Source organism: Anastrepha obliqua, chromosome 5, assembly GCF_027943255.1.
Source record: "Anastrepha obliqua isolate idAnaObli1 chromosome 5, idAnaObli1_1.0, whole genome shotgun sequence".
Lineage (NCBI taxonomy): Eukaryota > Metazoa > Arthropoda > Insecta > Diptera > Tephritidae > Anastrepha > Anastrepha obliqua.
The window spans coordinates 42,714,397-42,730,819 of record NC_072896.1 but is presented as its reverse complement, the minus strand read 5'-3'; the positions used below and the strand labels follow the sequence as shown (position 1 = coordinate 42,730,819).

General features: G+C 35.5%; 1 protein-coding gene across 5 annotated transcripts in view; it reads left to right on the top strand.

The window, feature by feature from the left end:
• Positions 1-16,423, top strand: part of LOC129247822 (ATP-dependent RNA helicase vasa) — a 44,781-nt gene that overhangs the window by 25,712 nt on the left and 2,646 nt on the right. For all 5 annotated transcript variants that reach the window (XM_054887138.1, XM_054887141.1, XM_054887137.1 and 2 more), the window contains exons 5-6: positions 11,944-12,233; positions 12,316-12,501. In XM_054887138.1, the coding sequence (XP_054743113.1) occupies positions 11,944-12,233; positions 12,316-12,501 (476 nt within the window). The remainder of the gene's footprint in view (positions 1-11,943; positions 12,234-12,315; positions 12,502-16,423) is intronic.

The window sequence follows — 16,423 nt, the reverse complement described above, 5'->3', positions numbered from 1 at the left end:
GGTCTATTGTCAACAGAAGCCATAATACTGTGAAAAAAATAGTTGACAAACACAAAAAGTTCGGCAAAGTAGGTAATCGCCCAGGTGCAGGCCGTCCAAAAGTTTTAAATGAGACTGAAGTAAGGTCTATAGTGCGAAGAAAAATCCCTTTAAAAGTGCGGTCAAAATATCACAAGAAGTTTCTCAACTGCATCAGATACTAGCGTAAGTGCCAGTACAATGCGTCGAGCGTTGCACGCAAATGGGTTACATGGTCGTTTCCCACGAAAAAAGCCGCTAATATCGACAGTTAATAAATAAAACACGTCTTGATTATGCAAAAAAATACGAAAATCGGGATGTCTCTGGAATAATGTCCTGTTTACCGATGAAAGTAAGTTCGAGGTATTTGGGCAGAAAAAACCAGTTAAAGTCTGGAGAACCAAAAATAGTGAGTATGCCGACCAAAATTTGATTACCACAGTTAAGCACGGTGGGGGTTCGGTGATGGTGTGGGGATGTATGGCGGCAAGCGGAGTTGGCAATTTGGTTTTTATTGAAAGTACCATGAACAAAACAGATTATCTGAATATTTTACAAAATAATTTACTAACCAGTGTGCAGAAATTAGACTTGCAGGGATCTTGGATCTTTCAACAAGATAATGATCTCATGCACACAGCAAAAATAGTAAAAGAATGGCTACTTTATCGTACTCCTAAGACATTGGCTCATCCTCCACAGTCACCGGACTTAAGCCCTATTGAACATTTTTGGGAGCATTTAGACCACCAAATCCGCAAAAGGACAATCACCAGTATGGATATGCTGAAACTCGCTATAAAAGAAGAGTGGGATAAAAATTCATCTGACGTGACAAAAAAGCTAGTTGACTCGATACCCCGAAGACTCTTCCGTTATCAAAGCAAAAGGGAAATCAACAAAATATTAAATCGATATAATTTTTGTAAAATGTACACTTTATTTTGACGCGTAAGATATGCACTAAATTTTGTTTTTGTCTTACAACTTTTGTTGTAATTTTTTTTTTTTTTTGTTGTTTTCTAGTAATTAGTAAAGAATCAAATACTATATTAATTTAAAAAACATCAAATTAAAATATATTGTTTTGTTATAAAACACTGAAATAAAATCCATATTATAACAAAATGCTTTGTACACTTTATTTTGACGCTCACAGTATGTATTCGGAACGACGTGATCACTAAACTTGAAGCGCTTGCCTCATTTGAAATGATGTTTTTTGAGTGTTTTTTTAAAGCGTATAAATCGGAAACGAAAAAAAATTGTTTTCGCTATTCTATTTCTTTATCCGTTGTTAAAAAATAAATTTTTTTTTTGGCCATACGGGGTTCGTTCAAAAAGTTGTCAGCCTTCAAAAAAAGGTATGTCGCTGGCGACACGGATTCCGGGACTCACAGGTGTATGACATCAAAAAGACAAATGGGTTCTTGTTCAGTATGAATGTATTATCGTGTGAACTGCGATCTTTGAAAAAAATTAAATTTGACAAAATGACGGATGTTCAAAGATGTTTTGCCCTTTTTTGACAAGGTCCGAAAAAACACTAATATACTTTTTTCCGAATGATCGTAGTTCATACGATAAACGACATCAGCTTTACGTCATTTAAATTTTATTTCATCAAAACTGGCTATATCTGTGTCGCCAGCTCGAAAAACATGGGTACCGTATAACAAAATAAATTGCGCGTTCCTTCTTGAATTCGAACAACTGGTTTTGTAAAGACTTCAACCCCTTAATTTGAGCACATGTATGCTTATATTTATGTTCGTTTATGTACCTGGAAACTAGTTTTGTTTCCACAAACCAAACTACATTTTTGTGTATAAATATTAATTCATGATTTGTTTTGCCTGAAAACTAATTTTGCGTCACTAAAATGGCTATATCTCCGTAAATATGCCGAATATCGAAAAGTCGTTTGAAGACGATATTTTTGAATATTTATTCTACATAAATAAGCAAACAAAATAGATTTTTTTTTTCAAATGAGGCCCCAAATGGGAGCTTAAGTCAGTGTTACTCTGTCGCTAATCATTCGTCTCACAGACTACGAATTGAAAACAAGTACATTTTTTATTTCCTTTCGTAAAATATATATTTTCCATACATAAAATTTATTTACATGTTCATAAAATATGTTATTTGCATTCAAATATTACTTTAAATTTATTTTTTTAAACCGTTCACTGTTTGTTTCGATTTTAAGTAAAAAACACTTGTAATCATTTTTACCTCGAATGACCTCATTTTTACCAGCTATGATTTTGAGGTTGTAAAAGACTTCGTATACTTAGGAACCAGCATTAACACCGATAACAATGTCAGCCTTGAAATGTAGTAAATTCCTCTCTCAACGAACAAAACTAATACTTTACAAGACTCTCATCATGCCCGTCCTAACGTGTGGCGCAGAAGCGTGGACGATGACCACATCTGATGAGGCGACGCAAGGAGTGTTTGAGAGACCTTTGCACGTTGGCAACGACGAATATCGCAGGCGATGGAACGATGAGCTGTATAAGCTTTACGACGACATAGACCTAGCGCAGCGAATAAAGATCCAGCGGCTACGGTGCCTGGGTCATGTCGTCCGAATGGATACAAAAGCTCCGGCTCTGAAAGTATTCGATGCGGTACCAGCTGGTGGTAGTAGAGGAAGAGGAAAGCCTCCTCTGCGTAGGAAAGATCAGGTGGAGAAGGACTTGATTTCACTTGGTGTGTCCAATTGGCGCCGGTTAGCACGAGAAATAAACGACTGGCACGCTTTGTTAAACTCGGCCAAAATCGCGTAAGCGGTGATCGCGCCAATTAAGAAGAGTCATTTTTACCATAACTGATTTAATTTTTTTGCATTTTCTTCATTATTAATTGGAACATTTTTTGAGAGAATGTCAAAACTCGAATGTCACAAGTGAGCAAGCAAACCTTTAATAATTGCATCATAGTATTGCTCACAATTCGGAAAAATTAAAATTATGAATTGTTGTAAAGGGTTAAGAATCCTCATTTCAATCGCAGTTCAGAAAAGAAATGTCGAAACAACTTCTACTTTGTTGAATGTGCTTTGATCTCATTTCACTGTTCGTTAAAAATGTCACATACAGCAGAGTCTACTACTTCAAAAATTAAACGGTAATGGTTGATATTTTTCAAATGTAAGTAACAGTTTTTAAAAATGTGTTTTATAATGAAAAGTTGTGCTCATTTGAATTATTGTTCCGAATAGTTCCTTGTTAAAGCTGACCATCGCTCTGGGCATCTACCAATCACTGCAAAAGTCAATGAGATCATGGAAAAGTGAAAGGTCGTCTGAGTTCGCATAGTATAAAAAAAAAAATAGACTTTGGTATCTAAATTCACTTAATAGGTTTTTTTTTAACATTAAGCAATACAAACGAATCGCTTGAGTGCTAACAACTAGCTCTTCAATTTCAGTTACCATTGTCTTCGATGATTTTGAATGGGTATTTTTGGAAATATTTACAATGTGCCGATCAAAAGTTATACTAGAAATGTGTAATTAAAAATAAAAATCTAGGATTTGAAATTAATTAAACACATTTTAAGTGCGCATGCGGTTATTATTATATATTGAGCAAACTGTTTTTTGAAAGCCACAGTAATGCCGAAGTGCACATTTTTTATTTTGTTAGCACTGTCCAAGCAAATGTGCAGCATTATAGTTTATTTTTTTAAAGTGCGAAAAGTTGATTAAATAATTAAGCACAAAAAGCTTTGGAGAGTAACTTATTTTGAGTAGGTGCATCATACATGCCACAAACCTAAGTATGACCAGTGTAATACATAGCGCACTAATACAGTTTGCCCCGCGTTGCACAACAAAATATTATTTTATTTTTAGCGTGCTCTTTCTTGAAAATACTGTGCACGTGAAATAAATTCTGTTAATTTAGTTCAATGAATTGTAATTATTTCATACCAATTTAACAATTCGTGCCATAAGTTCTATTACAACTTTAAATTATTGTAAAAATGTAAGAATTGAGTTCTAAGATTTCATTGTGGTTTTGATTTTTTATAGCTAATATTTCTGGAAAACAAAAAACTATTCAAAACGATCGCGTGTTGCTTTAATACAGGCTCTTAACCTCTTAAGTGGCGCACGCCTGAACGCAAAGGGGCGTATACATATATCCTTACATATATACATACATACATCATACCCACTACTTATTAAAAATTTATGTATAGCAGTCATTTCGTTGGAAATTTGAAAATATTTTCAAGAAAGTTTTGACTATACATGTACATACATATAACTCATTTACGGCAAAGAGTGTTATAATCCAAAACACTAAAATGTTGAGGAAAACGTCTTCATTCTTTTCAATAAATCAATATCATCGGCATACGCCAACAATTGTACGTCCTTATAAAAAATTGTGCTTCAGCGAATAAGTTTTGCAGCTCGCACCATCTTTTTCGGCATCAGGTTAAAGAAGTCACTCGACAGGACGACTGTTGATTTCAGCTGCAAAGACCTTTGATGACTTAAATGGACAGTAGTGAAGGTCGTTTTCTTTTTGCCCACACGTCGTTCTGCGGATTTTTTCCGTCTTGGAAAGAAATTCATGTTAAATATCATATTAGTTATTAACCTCTTCAGGGACGAATATTTTAAAGAAGTTATCGTTGCAATGCTGTAAAAACACCATGAATAAAGCAGAATATTCCGTTATACTTAACGATTTGTTTTTCTTTAGAATCCCTCAATGTAGTGAAAGTCCCTTGAATTAACTAAAATAAAAAAAAAAAACTAAACGTACACATGTGTGCCGATGTCCCTGAAGAGGTTAAATTAACTATCTGATTCGTTACTTACGTTACATTCAATATTTTTCACTAAATTATTTAAAATGTAAGAGTTATCCGCAAAGTACCACTTTATGAAAATCTGTTCAACCAATAACACAACTTATCGAGGGGGCTTCACTAAGTACCCATATTTGAAATGAAGACACCATTTTTTTTTTTTTTTAATTTTTATATTTTTTTTTTCAACATAGTTGCCTTTTAGAAAGATACACTTCTAACGCTCCCACCATGTTTTTAACCACTCCAAAAAATAGTATTGATCGAACTCTGCAAAATACGTCTCTGTCTTGACAGTGACTTCCTCGTTTGAACTAAATTTTTTCACAGGGAGTCAGAGAGGGTGAAAACGGGGGACGCGGCAGCAATTCATAACGCAATCCACGCAGTTTGGCGGTGACAATTCCGAATGAAAGTGCTGGCGCGTTATCGTGGGGGAACAGCACCTTTTTTGTTGCCAAATGCGGCCGTGTCTCCATCAATTGTTTTGTGAAAGCTATCCAGTAACTCACTGTAGTATTGTCCAGTGATCGTTCTTCCTTTTTCTTTAAAATCCATAAGGATGACGCCGTTCGCATCCCAAAAAATCATCGCCATGAGCTTTCCGGCCGATGGGACTGTCTTCGCCTTCTTTGGAGCAGATTCACCGGGAGAAATCGATTGTTTTGATTTGTTGCTTAGTTTCTGGTGTGTAATGATGAATCCAAGTCTCATCAACGGTGACAACTCAAAAATTCCTTCGGATGTCGCTTAAATCCTTCAAATCGCGGCACCCATCGGGTTTCTCTCGGCAAAAAGTCACAGAGAATTTTTCCATTAGCCCGAAAGGAAGATATAATATGTATTGCGATTTTTGCCCGAAAAATTTCACTTCGAGTTATTCGAACATAAGAATATCAACGCTGATAGCTATAATTCTTAAATATTGATTAACAATTTTGATAAAATTTAAAATTCATTCCATTGCAATGCGAATTTTGCTTGAATAAGAAGAAAATCGAATACATCGGACAACTGAGACAATTCTAATCCATTTTAGCTACCGGAAATATTGTAATTTATTATTTGTGTATCTATTAAACTAAATGTGCATTTATCACTTAATACAACTCAAAATGTACACTTATCCATACAAAATTCCATACCTAAATGCAACTAATACTAAATATTTTTTGTATTTAGAATCTAAATTCTGAAATCAGCTCTGCAATTTTCGAAAATTTGTTTAATTCGAGCAGTTGCGGGTTTTGTAATAATCCGCGGCTTCCAAGATTAATGCACGAATTTTGTTTCTTTTTCATTTCCTTAATTATAATTAACTAAAGATAATCTTTATTTGACGCTTTCCACGCTGATTTCAAATTTTCTGAATACACATAAAAGACAGACGTGTCTTGCTCCTCACCAAAAACTGGGATTGTGTTGGTGATACACGAAAAAAAAAATCACAATATCCGCTAATGAGCAATGACTGATTTGGACGAGTGTGTGAATAAGTGTGAAATGAGTGAGCAGAATTCTAATGCCGACTGCTCGGTGATGTGACAATCAAAATTACTCGTTCGTTTTTTCACCATAGCTGACAATTAAGCCTGGTAACCTATCATCCTTGAGTAAATGCTCATTTGGTAAATGCGGCTCATAGTTGAGAACATTTAAATCTGGGCTGCTCGTGGGCTAATTTTCAGCAAGAATAAAAGCTGGAATATTTTGCCTTAACTTAACGACTCTTACACATATTGGTATGCTTCAGTTTCTTTTTTACCCTTCTCGCAAAAATACAAAGAAGTTACGTTTGAATGGGATACTCGACATCAAACCACGACGTATGCTGCTGACCTGTCTGAACCTATGGTGCAGTATCTTTTCCTTGCAATGTTCTTGTATAGAATTTGTCCTTTTGTTTAACAAACAAATATTTTCATCGCTGTTGCTGGTGTGCCACTGCAGGCTCCTTACATCTTTCCAATCTTATCTGTTTCACCCATGAGATTAAAAGGTAACAAGTGCACCTGCAAAAAAAACTTTCATATGGAAGTTCTAAGTTTTCATATATCAGCTTTCTAGCTATGATTGTGATAATTCTAAGATTAATTGGTGGTACGATATACAAACCTCCTGGATATACCAAGTTTTTTTTATATATAATTGGCGTTTACACCCTTTTTGGGTGTTTGGCCGAGCTGCTCCTCGTTTTCGTGGCGTGCATCTTGGTGTTGTTCCACAAATGAGGATTCTACAGTTTTAAGCCGACTCCGAACGGCAGATATTTTTTGTGAGGAGCTTTTTCATGGCAGAAATACCCTCGGAGGTTTGCCATTGCTTGCCGAGGGGCGACCGCTATTAGAAAAAACTTTTTCTTCATTTTAGTGTTTCACCGAGATTTTAAACATTTATCGAAAAAAATGGAATAACCCGAGCTTTTAATTTAAAATTTGAAAGTCTGCTGCTTGGAAAATTTTGTAATAGAACTTATGGCAGTACTAAATAAACTTTAGACAATCTTGCTTTGTAATACCGCTACAACTTTTTACTGATGAACAATATAATTTATTTGTTGCCAAAACAGTCTACAAGGGAGCACCGGTTTGCCTGAATTATTAGCTGACGACACGTTTTTCACACCGGATACTATTCAACCTCCTGCAAATATATTGACTATTACGGATGAGAATCAATTTGGTTCTTCCACTGTACCCCGCTCGACACAATCCAGAATTGCATCTGTACCACAATCCAGAATTGCAACTTTACCTTCCATACGCGAAGAAGAATTCCAGCGCAAAATATTACGGCGTACTTTAAGGGGCGCTGAAACTTCATCAACACCTTTCCGTCATTTGGACGACAGAGTTTCGAATGACTTAAATGAGGCAAATGATGGTAGCACTGAACTTGCCTTTAAGCCAATTAGTAGATCGTTACAGTTAGAAGCACGAGGTGGTCCACATTCTATTGCAGAAGTTTCTGAAGATCTTCCACCTAGGAATTGGTTTGATGTGCTCCGTAAACGGAAAACTAATCTACACTATGTGGACGTAGTGCCACAAAGACGCAAAAAGCGTCACCATATACCGAAACGACCAACTGCTACTAGACCAGTCGAGAATATAAGGGACGAAATTGCTGAGAATATTAGTATATTGCAAGCTCAATTACCAATAGGTAACTCATTTGGCATCGCGCCAGCAGAGATTCACGCTGAGTGCTACATGACTGAAGATGTAACGCATAATTCCAATCAAGTAGAGAAAACACAACAAGCTATTATGCAACAGCCATCACCTGGACGCTTCGTATTTGAGCATATCGAGTCGATCTCAACGATTATGGATAATTTAACAGAATGGAAACGCTTGCTACAAGTTTGTAATCAAGAATCGGCAGCATTCTTGTCATCAACTTATGCCTATGATGTGAACGCGCTTCTTGATACTGACGTTGAAGTCTTACAAATCAAAATGAATATATTGCAAGAGATTATCCGCAATGTATCTTTCAATATCACTAAGAAGTCTTGGATAAAAAATAAACGCCTTGCCGCTGTTGCTTTTTATTTTTTAGTAGAACTTCAGACTGCCGGAATTATACAACTAAATGATAATGGACAATTTGTTGGATTAATCTGATTGCATACGTAAACAAGAAGTCATTGTTAAAGTTTTGTTCTAATTTTTTTTTATTCCTTTATCAATTCTATACTTGTACAATCCATAATTTCTAATCAACTTAACGGTGCAAACTTTCGTGAGACAAAAGGCTTCAGCTTAAATGTGTATTTTCGTAGTATATTAGCTCCTGGTGACGCTCAAGCATGCATATTCTGCAGCTTATACGTGTGCGTGTCGGGTGCTTGACGCTAATATCTAAAATTTTTGATTTTCATCATGCAAAAGCCGACAACAAGTATGTGTGACTCGAAGCAAGTACTAGTGTCACCCGGCACGCACACATATAAGCCTGCTGGACATGCATGCTTGAGCGTCACCAGGGGCTATATCAAAATGTTTTTAAATACATACATACATGTGTATTTCGTGGACATGTAGACGTAGCGTGTGCAAAAATATCAGCCAACTAATTTTATCATAATTTAATCCTTTTTCACCACTTTTACTTATTTTTCGTGATTTTTGAATTTGGTAAATTTTAATTCTGTAGGCAGCTTTTTCGTTAAAAGGCCAATAACTAAGTGCGTTAAAAATTAAAAATTTACTTATATATACATGCATACGGTCAACTAATTAGTAGCAGCGCAGGGACGTAAACATTTGTTTTAGTAATAACTTTTGGGTTCCGTTGCGTGGGTAGAAACGTTTTGTTTTTTTCTTTGCTGTAATAAGCCGGTTTTTCTTGTGTATTTTAGGGTTTCGGTAGGTTTGTTTGCGCTCCACCCGATGCTACTACGTGAACCGTGCATAGTATTTTGGGTTATACAACCTGTTTTTGCTATTTTGTTTATTGTTTCTAAGCATGCGATTTTCATACGATGCCTCTTACAAGTTTCTGTAGATGGCGAGCTAGCGTTGTCTTACATAGATTTATTTTTTTTATGTTTAGTGAACATCGTCGAATGCAAGCCATAATTTTTGCGACATTCGGAGACTACTCTATTTCGGGAAAATACTCTTATTATTCATAAATAAATATATTTGGACCGACCCACCTTTACGTATATTTACGTACAGACTTTAATGATGCTCACACTCACCAACGTAAAACTAGGCCCGTATTACCTGACACGAGGAAAGAACGATCTACGATACTACGGAACGGGACGGTGGTGAGAATTGATTTACACCGGGCTCCCATTAGTTTCATTGTGTCAGCTGATATGGGCGTACGTTTACGTTGGTGAGTGTGGGCATCATAAACATATAAGTTCAATTTACATAAAAACTACTTCGAGCAGTAAAATAGTAGTGAACGAAAAAAACATAAATTTGACATAAAAACGTAATTATTATAAATATTTAGCACACCACATGGAAATTATTTGGTATTTGGTGCCATGACCTTTACTTTTGATTGTTCCTACACAACGAGTCCATGAAAGGCTCTCATGTTTTTCGTGGTTTGACTGTCCTGAACGTTGGACTACAGTTCATTATTATTTTTAGGTTTGTTGTTGTAGCAGCATAAATATTACCCATACACGTGCAGAGAATGCATATGCGGATATAAATTCGGGTCGTTCTGGTAACGTAGAACCGACTGTTCGTGGAACTATAGTTCATTATTATTCTTAAGTTTGTTACGCCATACCGCTCTCTCGAGATCAGTCTAAGGGTTTGACTGCTAACTTAGTTGCGTCAGAGGCTTTAGTGAGTGAGGAATCGCATGGGAATAAACACGCCTTCTTAAAAGTACTTGCCTGCGATGGGCAAGAAATAAAATCATTGAACCGAAAATGATTTTCGCACATACGCAAGAGTCTTCTAATGAAACACCGCAGCTGTTTGTTTAGCATTGCAGCTTGACTTGACAATTAGGAGGCTTAAAATGCGCACAAGAATTGTCCTGACTTTTGCCATACACAACACACTGTTCGTAATTTCTTTAAACTTTTATTATTTCACCGTTCGTTAAAAATTTCACATGCAGCAGAGTCTACTAGTTCAATAATAAAACGGTAATAGTTAACTTATTAAAGATTTAGATTGAAATTTCGAAAAATGTATACTTTTATCGCGTAGGATGCAAAATTGAAGCTATGCATTTGGTAAGTGCGCACTACTAGTTTAGTGTCCGCTGCTGTACTCGTATATTGCAACTGGTAAAACCACAGGGCAAAGGGCATGCCATTATAAAGGTTATCTGCCTTCGAATTATTTGCGTATTTTATGCAGTCACTAAAAATATAACAGGGAAATGATCAGTTCGTTCGGAATATTTCGTTGTTAAAGCTGGCCATCGCTCTGGGCATCCACCCAACAGTGCAAAAGTCAATTGAATCATGGAAAATTTAAGAAAGGCCAACCGCCGAGCTCGCATAGTATAAAAAAAACAAGTCTTATAGAGTTCTCTTAATATGAATTTTATTTAATCATTAAGCAATACAAACGAATCGCTTGAGCGCTAACTCGCTTTTCGATTTCTGTCACTATTGCCTTCGATGATTTGAATGGGTATTTTTGCAAATAATTACTATGTGCCGATCAAAAGTTGCGTTTGTTTTTTGCGCCCTTTCATTAGTCTCTAGCTGGGCGGCCGCCCTAGCCGAATGGGTTGGTGCGTGACTACCATTCGGAATTCACAGAGAGAGCATCGGTTCGAATCTCGGTGAAACACCAAAATTAAGAAAAATAATTTTCTAATAGCGGTCGCCCCTTGGCAGGCAATGGCAAACCTCCGAGTAGTGTATTTCAGCTCGGCCAAACACTCAAAAAGGGTGTACGCGCCAATTATATGTATATATATATATATATATAATACTTTTTTTTTTGTAAATATATTATATCTTTCAATTAGCCTGGAATTTCACCAAAAATTTGCGTTACTTTAACTAAATAATAAGAAAGTGATGGCAATTAATCCAATATCTGGATTCTTTAAAAATAGATTTGCTTATTATTTTTAAAAGTGACGTCCTGCTTATAGTTGCTAATTAGTTGGCCGTAGCTGAATTTGTAGAAAATAAGGGTATTTGGACTGTCGCTTCATTCCTTGTATTGTTTCATGTATCTCATGCAAATGTTGTGTTTTCATACTGATATGTAAACATTAGACATAATATTTTCCTGAATAAAAAAAATTCTGCCTTATCAATGTTTTTAGTATCATTGCCTAAAATCTTAGCAAAAATGTACGAAAGAGAATCAAACTGTTGAAATGGTGATTTCTTTGCACTTGGAATTTCTTGTCATTTGAATCAAGCATACAGTTTCTAAATAAATCAACTTCTACGTGATTGAAATGAATTGCTCAAAATGCCTGCAATGAGTCGAAAATATTTTAATTAATTTTGTGTTTGTGCTTAATTTAACATTTAAGTTCTTTTATGTTTTGTATTTCCTTACTCACCGCTATTATTACTGTTAAATTAATTAAAAACAAATATACACAAATGACTCACGTTTAAAGCAAATGGAGAGCGCAATGGCGGTGGTTTTCATAGTGGCCGTGGAGGTCGGGGCGGTGGTGGGCGTGGAGGTCGCGGAAGCCGCAATAATTTCGGCGAGCGTAATGGTTTTAATGGGGATAGACATGGTGATGACCAAGGCTTTAACAATAATAAAGGCGAAAATGAAGGCGAACAAAAACAACGCGAATTTTACATACCACCAGAACCTACCGATAATGAAGATGAAATCTTTAGTAGCGGAATTTCATCGGGAATCAACTTTTCCAAATACGACAATATTCCAGTCCGGGTAATGCATTATACGTGCCCAAATATATAATAATTGAATTTTGTATAATAATATATTGTGATGTTTTATTTTTATTTACCAGGTGTCAGGTGAGAATGCGCCACCCCCACTTAAGAGTTTTGAAACTGCGGGCTTGCGTGATTTGATCATGGATAACGTTCGTAAGTCCGGTTATAAGGTACCAACACCTATACAAAAAACCGCCATTCCAGTAATTATGGATGGAAGAGATTTAATGGCATGTGCCCAAACGGGTTCCGGAAAAACGGTGAGCACCAATTTTATATATAGTTTAGCCTTGCATTCACATGTGCAGTATTGACCAAAACTAAAATACCTCTTAAAGAATTTCAAACAAAAAAAAAACAACTTAAAACATTTCATACCTACACCTTGTGCAACAATAAAAATTATACAGCATTTTTTTTTATAAAAATATTGATACGAAAAATACTCACCATCATCATGATTCAAATATTAAAGGTTTTCTCACTTGTGGCATTCGATTTTTGGCACTCCCTTACAAAAGTTGCAATTAAGAAGGTGAAAAAAGTAGACAAATTAAATCCTTTTTGATAAAAATGGTAGCAAAGAGTATTTTTCTAGTTAAATGGAACCAAACAGCGAACGGCTTGAAAAATAAATTTTAATTTATATTTCAATGCCAATGATATATTTTATGGACAATATAAAATACATCCATATATGCCCATATATTTATTTATATGTATAAATGTATAAATAAATATATGGTTCAAATAGTTAGAAGTTATTAGCGGAAATTGCCAAGCCTGATTTTAAAACAAAAAAATGTTTCACTTAATCCAACATTATATTTTGTAAATCAATTTTTAAATTTCAAACCGAACGCAAGGTTTCGCGTATATGATCCTCTTATGTTACCCAAGCAAAATAGGGTCATGATGAATACTTTCATAGAAGAAATGGATTCATGATACATTTGTTTGACTGAAAAACAAACTGTGAACATGTTTACACCTTATTTTACTACGCTTTGCCCACGTAAGTTTCCGGTTTTGACCTCCAAGTCACGATTATCTTTACATTACTAACTACATTCCTGTTTTGAAAAGAGCTGATTGCTTTGCCGTCGGCGCTGGCATTCACGTGCTTTGTACATGCAATAAGCTTTTCCCAGTAGTTGTGAATGTGTCATGCCATATTAGTCCTGGGCATACTGATACAAACTCTTCAGCGAATTGTTGCTCCTTAGCATACCGTTTCGAAAATTAAATATATTTTCTACAAATGTTTTTTCCCTCTTTTATTTACTAAAAATTTCTAGAGCTAGCAACCCAGTGTCTAGCTAAGGAAGCCACTTACTGAGCAAACCAGGGTCTGGCACTCGAAATGTAACCACCTTCAGACCGCTCGCGCAGCTCATGCACGGACATCAGCTGTCTGTTAGTTGGCTAAATGACAGTCCAGAGTATTGTTTACAAGCGCGCGGAAGCATTATGCCGAGAGTAAACGCGAAAAAAGAAAATCATTAATGGATTTCAAACCTAATAGTGTGATTGCATTATATTTGGCTGGAAAGTCACAACCGGCGATTGTTCGTGAGCTCGAGCTCCTTAAAGTAAATAAAGTTTTTGTTTACAGCACCATTACTCCTTACAATGATACTGGTAGCATCGCGCAACGTCATGGAGGTGGTCATGAAGAGACTCCAACGTCACTGAAATGGTTCAAAAAGTGAAGAAGCGATTGGAGTGAAATCTCCGACGAAGTGTCAATCAAATGGGGGAAAGAACTGAAAATATCTGAACCTAGCATCCGCCGAATACTGAGAAATGATCTCAAAATCAAGCCTTAAAAGATACAAAAGGCGCCGCGTGATCTCACATCAGAGCCCCAACAAGTCGGACTTGAGAAAGCGAAAAGTTGCTTCGCTTGGCCGAAAGCGGTCAATTTCTGAACATTGTGTTTTCTGACGAGAAAATTTTTCAAATTGAGCTATTCGTAAACTTCCAAAACGATAGGGTTTATTTGATCGTTCATACGAGAACTTGAGTCATCGATTAACCACCAGGAGGCAGCACCCGCCACAAGTAATGGTTTGGGCCGCTGTAACCGCAGATGGGCGCTCTCCAATTGTTTTCATCGAGCCTGGCGTCAAGGTAAATGCGAAATATTATCGGGGAAATGTTCTGGAGACTGCTCTGAAGCCGTGGGCAGACAAACATTTGGTTGGCAGACCATGAACGTTTCAACAGGACACCGTACCCTCTCATAGAGCTCGAGTAAACCAAGAATAGTTAAAAAACAACGTTCCCAACTTCATAATGTCCACATAATGGCTCTCAAATTCACCAGACGCAAATCCGATGGATTATTCTCTTTGGGCCATTTTGGAGAGCAAGGTCTGAACTAAAAGATTCACCAGTCTCGAGGCGCTGAAAAACGTCATTGTTCGCGAGTGGCCAAAATACCTGCAAGTAACATTCGGGCAAGTTGGGATTCGTTTCTGAACCGTCTCAAGGCCATAGTCAAGGCAAAAGGTGGTCATATCGAACAAAAGTAAATAGATTTTTACTTTGAATTGAATAAAAGTAATTTTCCAAACTAAATTTATGGCCATTTTAAGTGGTTACAATTCGAGTGCCGGACCCTGTAGTATTCAAAAATTAAAATTTTTCGTGGCCTAGCTCCATTAATAAATGGCGATGTCACACTCCCTTTGATCGAATACTTTCAATTTGTTTTGTATCGTAATAAATCTCGTAAAATATCCTACCGCTTGTATTAAATTTTTACATTCATTTATAGTTATTGCGTTAACCTCACGTTAACTACGCAAACGCCCTTTTAAGTACCGTTAGTAATAGAAGTTAAATAATAAACAGCAAAAAAAGATGTCGTTACCAAAAAATTAGGGATCTTTAGCTTTTAAAAATGCTCTGATAATGTTGACACTGTGCGACGGTGCTTATCATGGTTCAAAATCCAGGAGTTGTTTTCCCACACATCCTTTTTTTTTGAAAGTTGAAGCTCAAGGAAGAAAAGGTAAAATTCTGGGAAGATAAAACAAAAAACTCATACGTTATAGCAAAACGAGCTTTAAACTGAGCTAAATTTGCAAGTTACAAGTCGGACAGTTCGATACAGGTTGGTAGAAGCGATTAATAGCAGCAAGAACATCCAGAAGAGTAACGTTGTTGAGTTTACAGAACAGAAGCAAAAGGTTTCAATTTGCAAGAAAACATCTTTTCACAAAAATTAAAACATATGTCGGGATCTAACGCAAAACAATATGTTCGACGACTCACAAGCCAGTATTCGGTCTGAAATATACGAAATACAGCAAAGCATGGTGGTGGATCAATAATGGTGTGGGGATGCTTTTCAAAGGAGCGAGTAGGTGCAATATTTCAGGCAAAAGATAAAATATATTATATGCCGTGGAGTATGTTCGAATATTCAATGCGGTTAATGCTCCCTAATACAATAGAAGAAATGTCCCTAATATGGGAACTTTAGCAGGAAAACTATCCCCAGTATTTATCAAAATTAGCATATGGAGTGGTTTAAAAAAGAAAAAATGAATATTTTAAATGGTCGTCGTAGTATCGTAACTCAAACCCAATTGACCATTTTTGGGCGGAACTAAAAAAGATGATCGGACCTTTCAAACTCACAAATAGAGAAGAAATGTGGACCTGAATTCCGAAGTTTAGGTACTCAATTTCTCCTGATAAATGTGCAAATTAAGTAAATTCAATACATCGAAGATATGAAAAAGTCATAAAACAAAGAGTTGCTACGAAATACTAAATTAATTTTCCATTTGTATCCTTTTTATTTTAAACAATGATTTTTTGTGGTAAACTATTTCTATTAGTACGTTTCTACAACTCGATAAATTTTTCCCCGCACAAAATATATGGAATTTTCAAAAAAAAAAAAAATCAAATTAAAAAAAAAATTAAAAAAATAAGAAGCAATTAAAAATAAATAACAAAAAAATAAAAAAATTAAAACAAAAATCAAAGAAAAAATTAAAAAACAAATTAAAAAACAAATTAAAAAATAAAAAAAAATTAAAAAATAAAAAAAATTAAAAAAAATAAAAAAAATTTAAAAAAATTGAATTAATTAAAAATAAAAAAAATTAAAAAACAAATAAATATAAAAAAAATTTTAAAAATCACAAAAAAAAAATTAAAAAA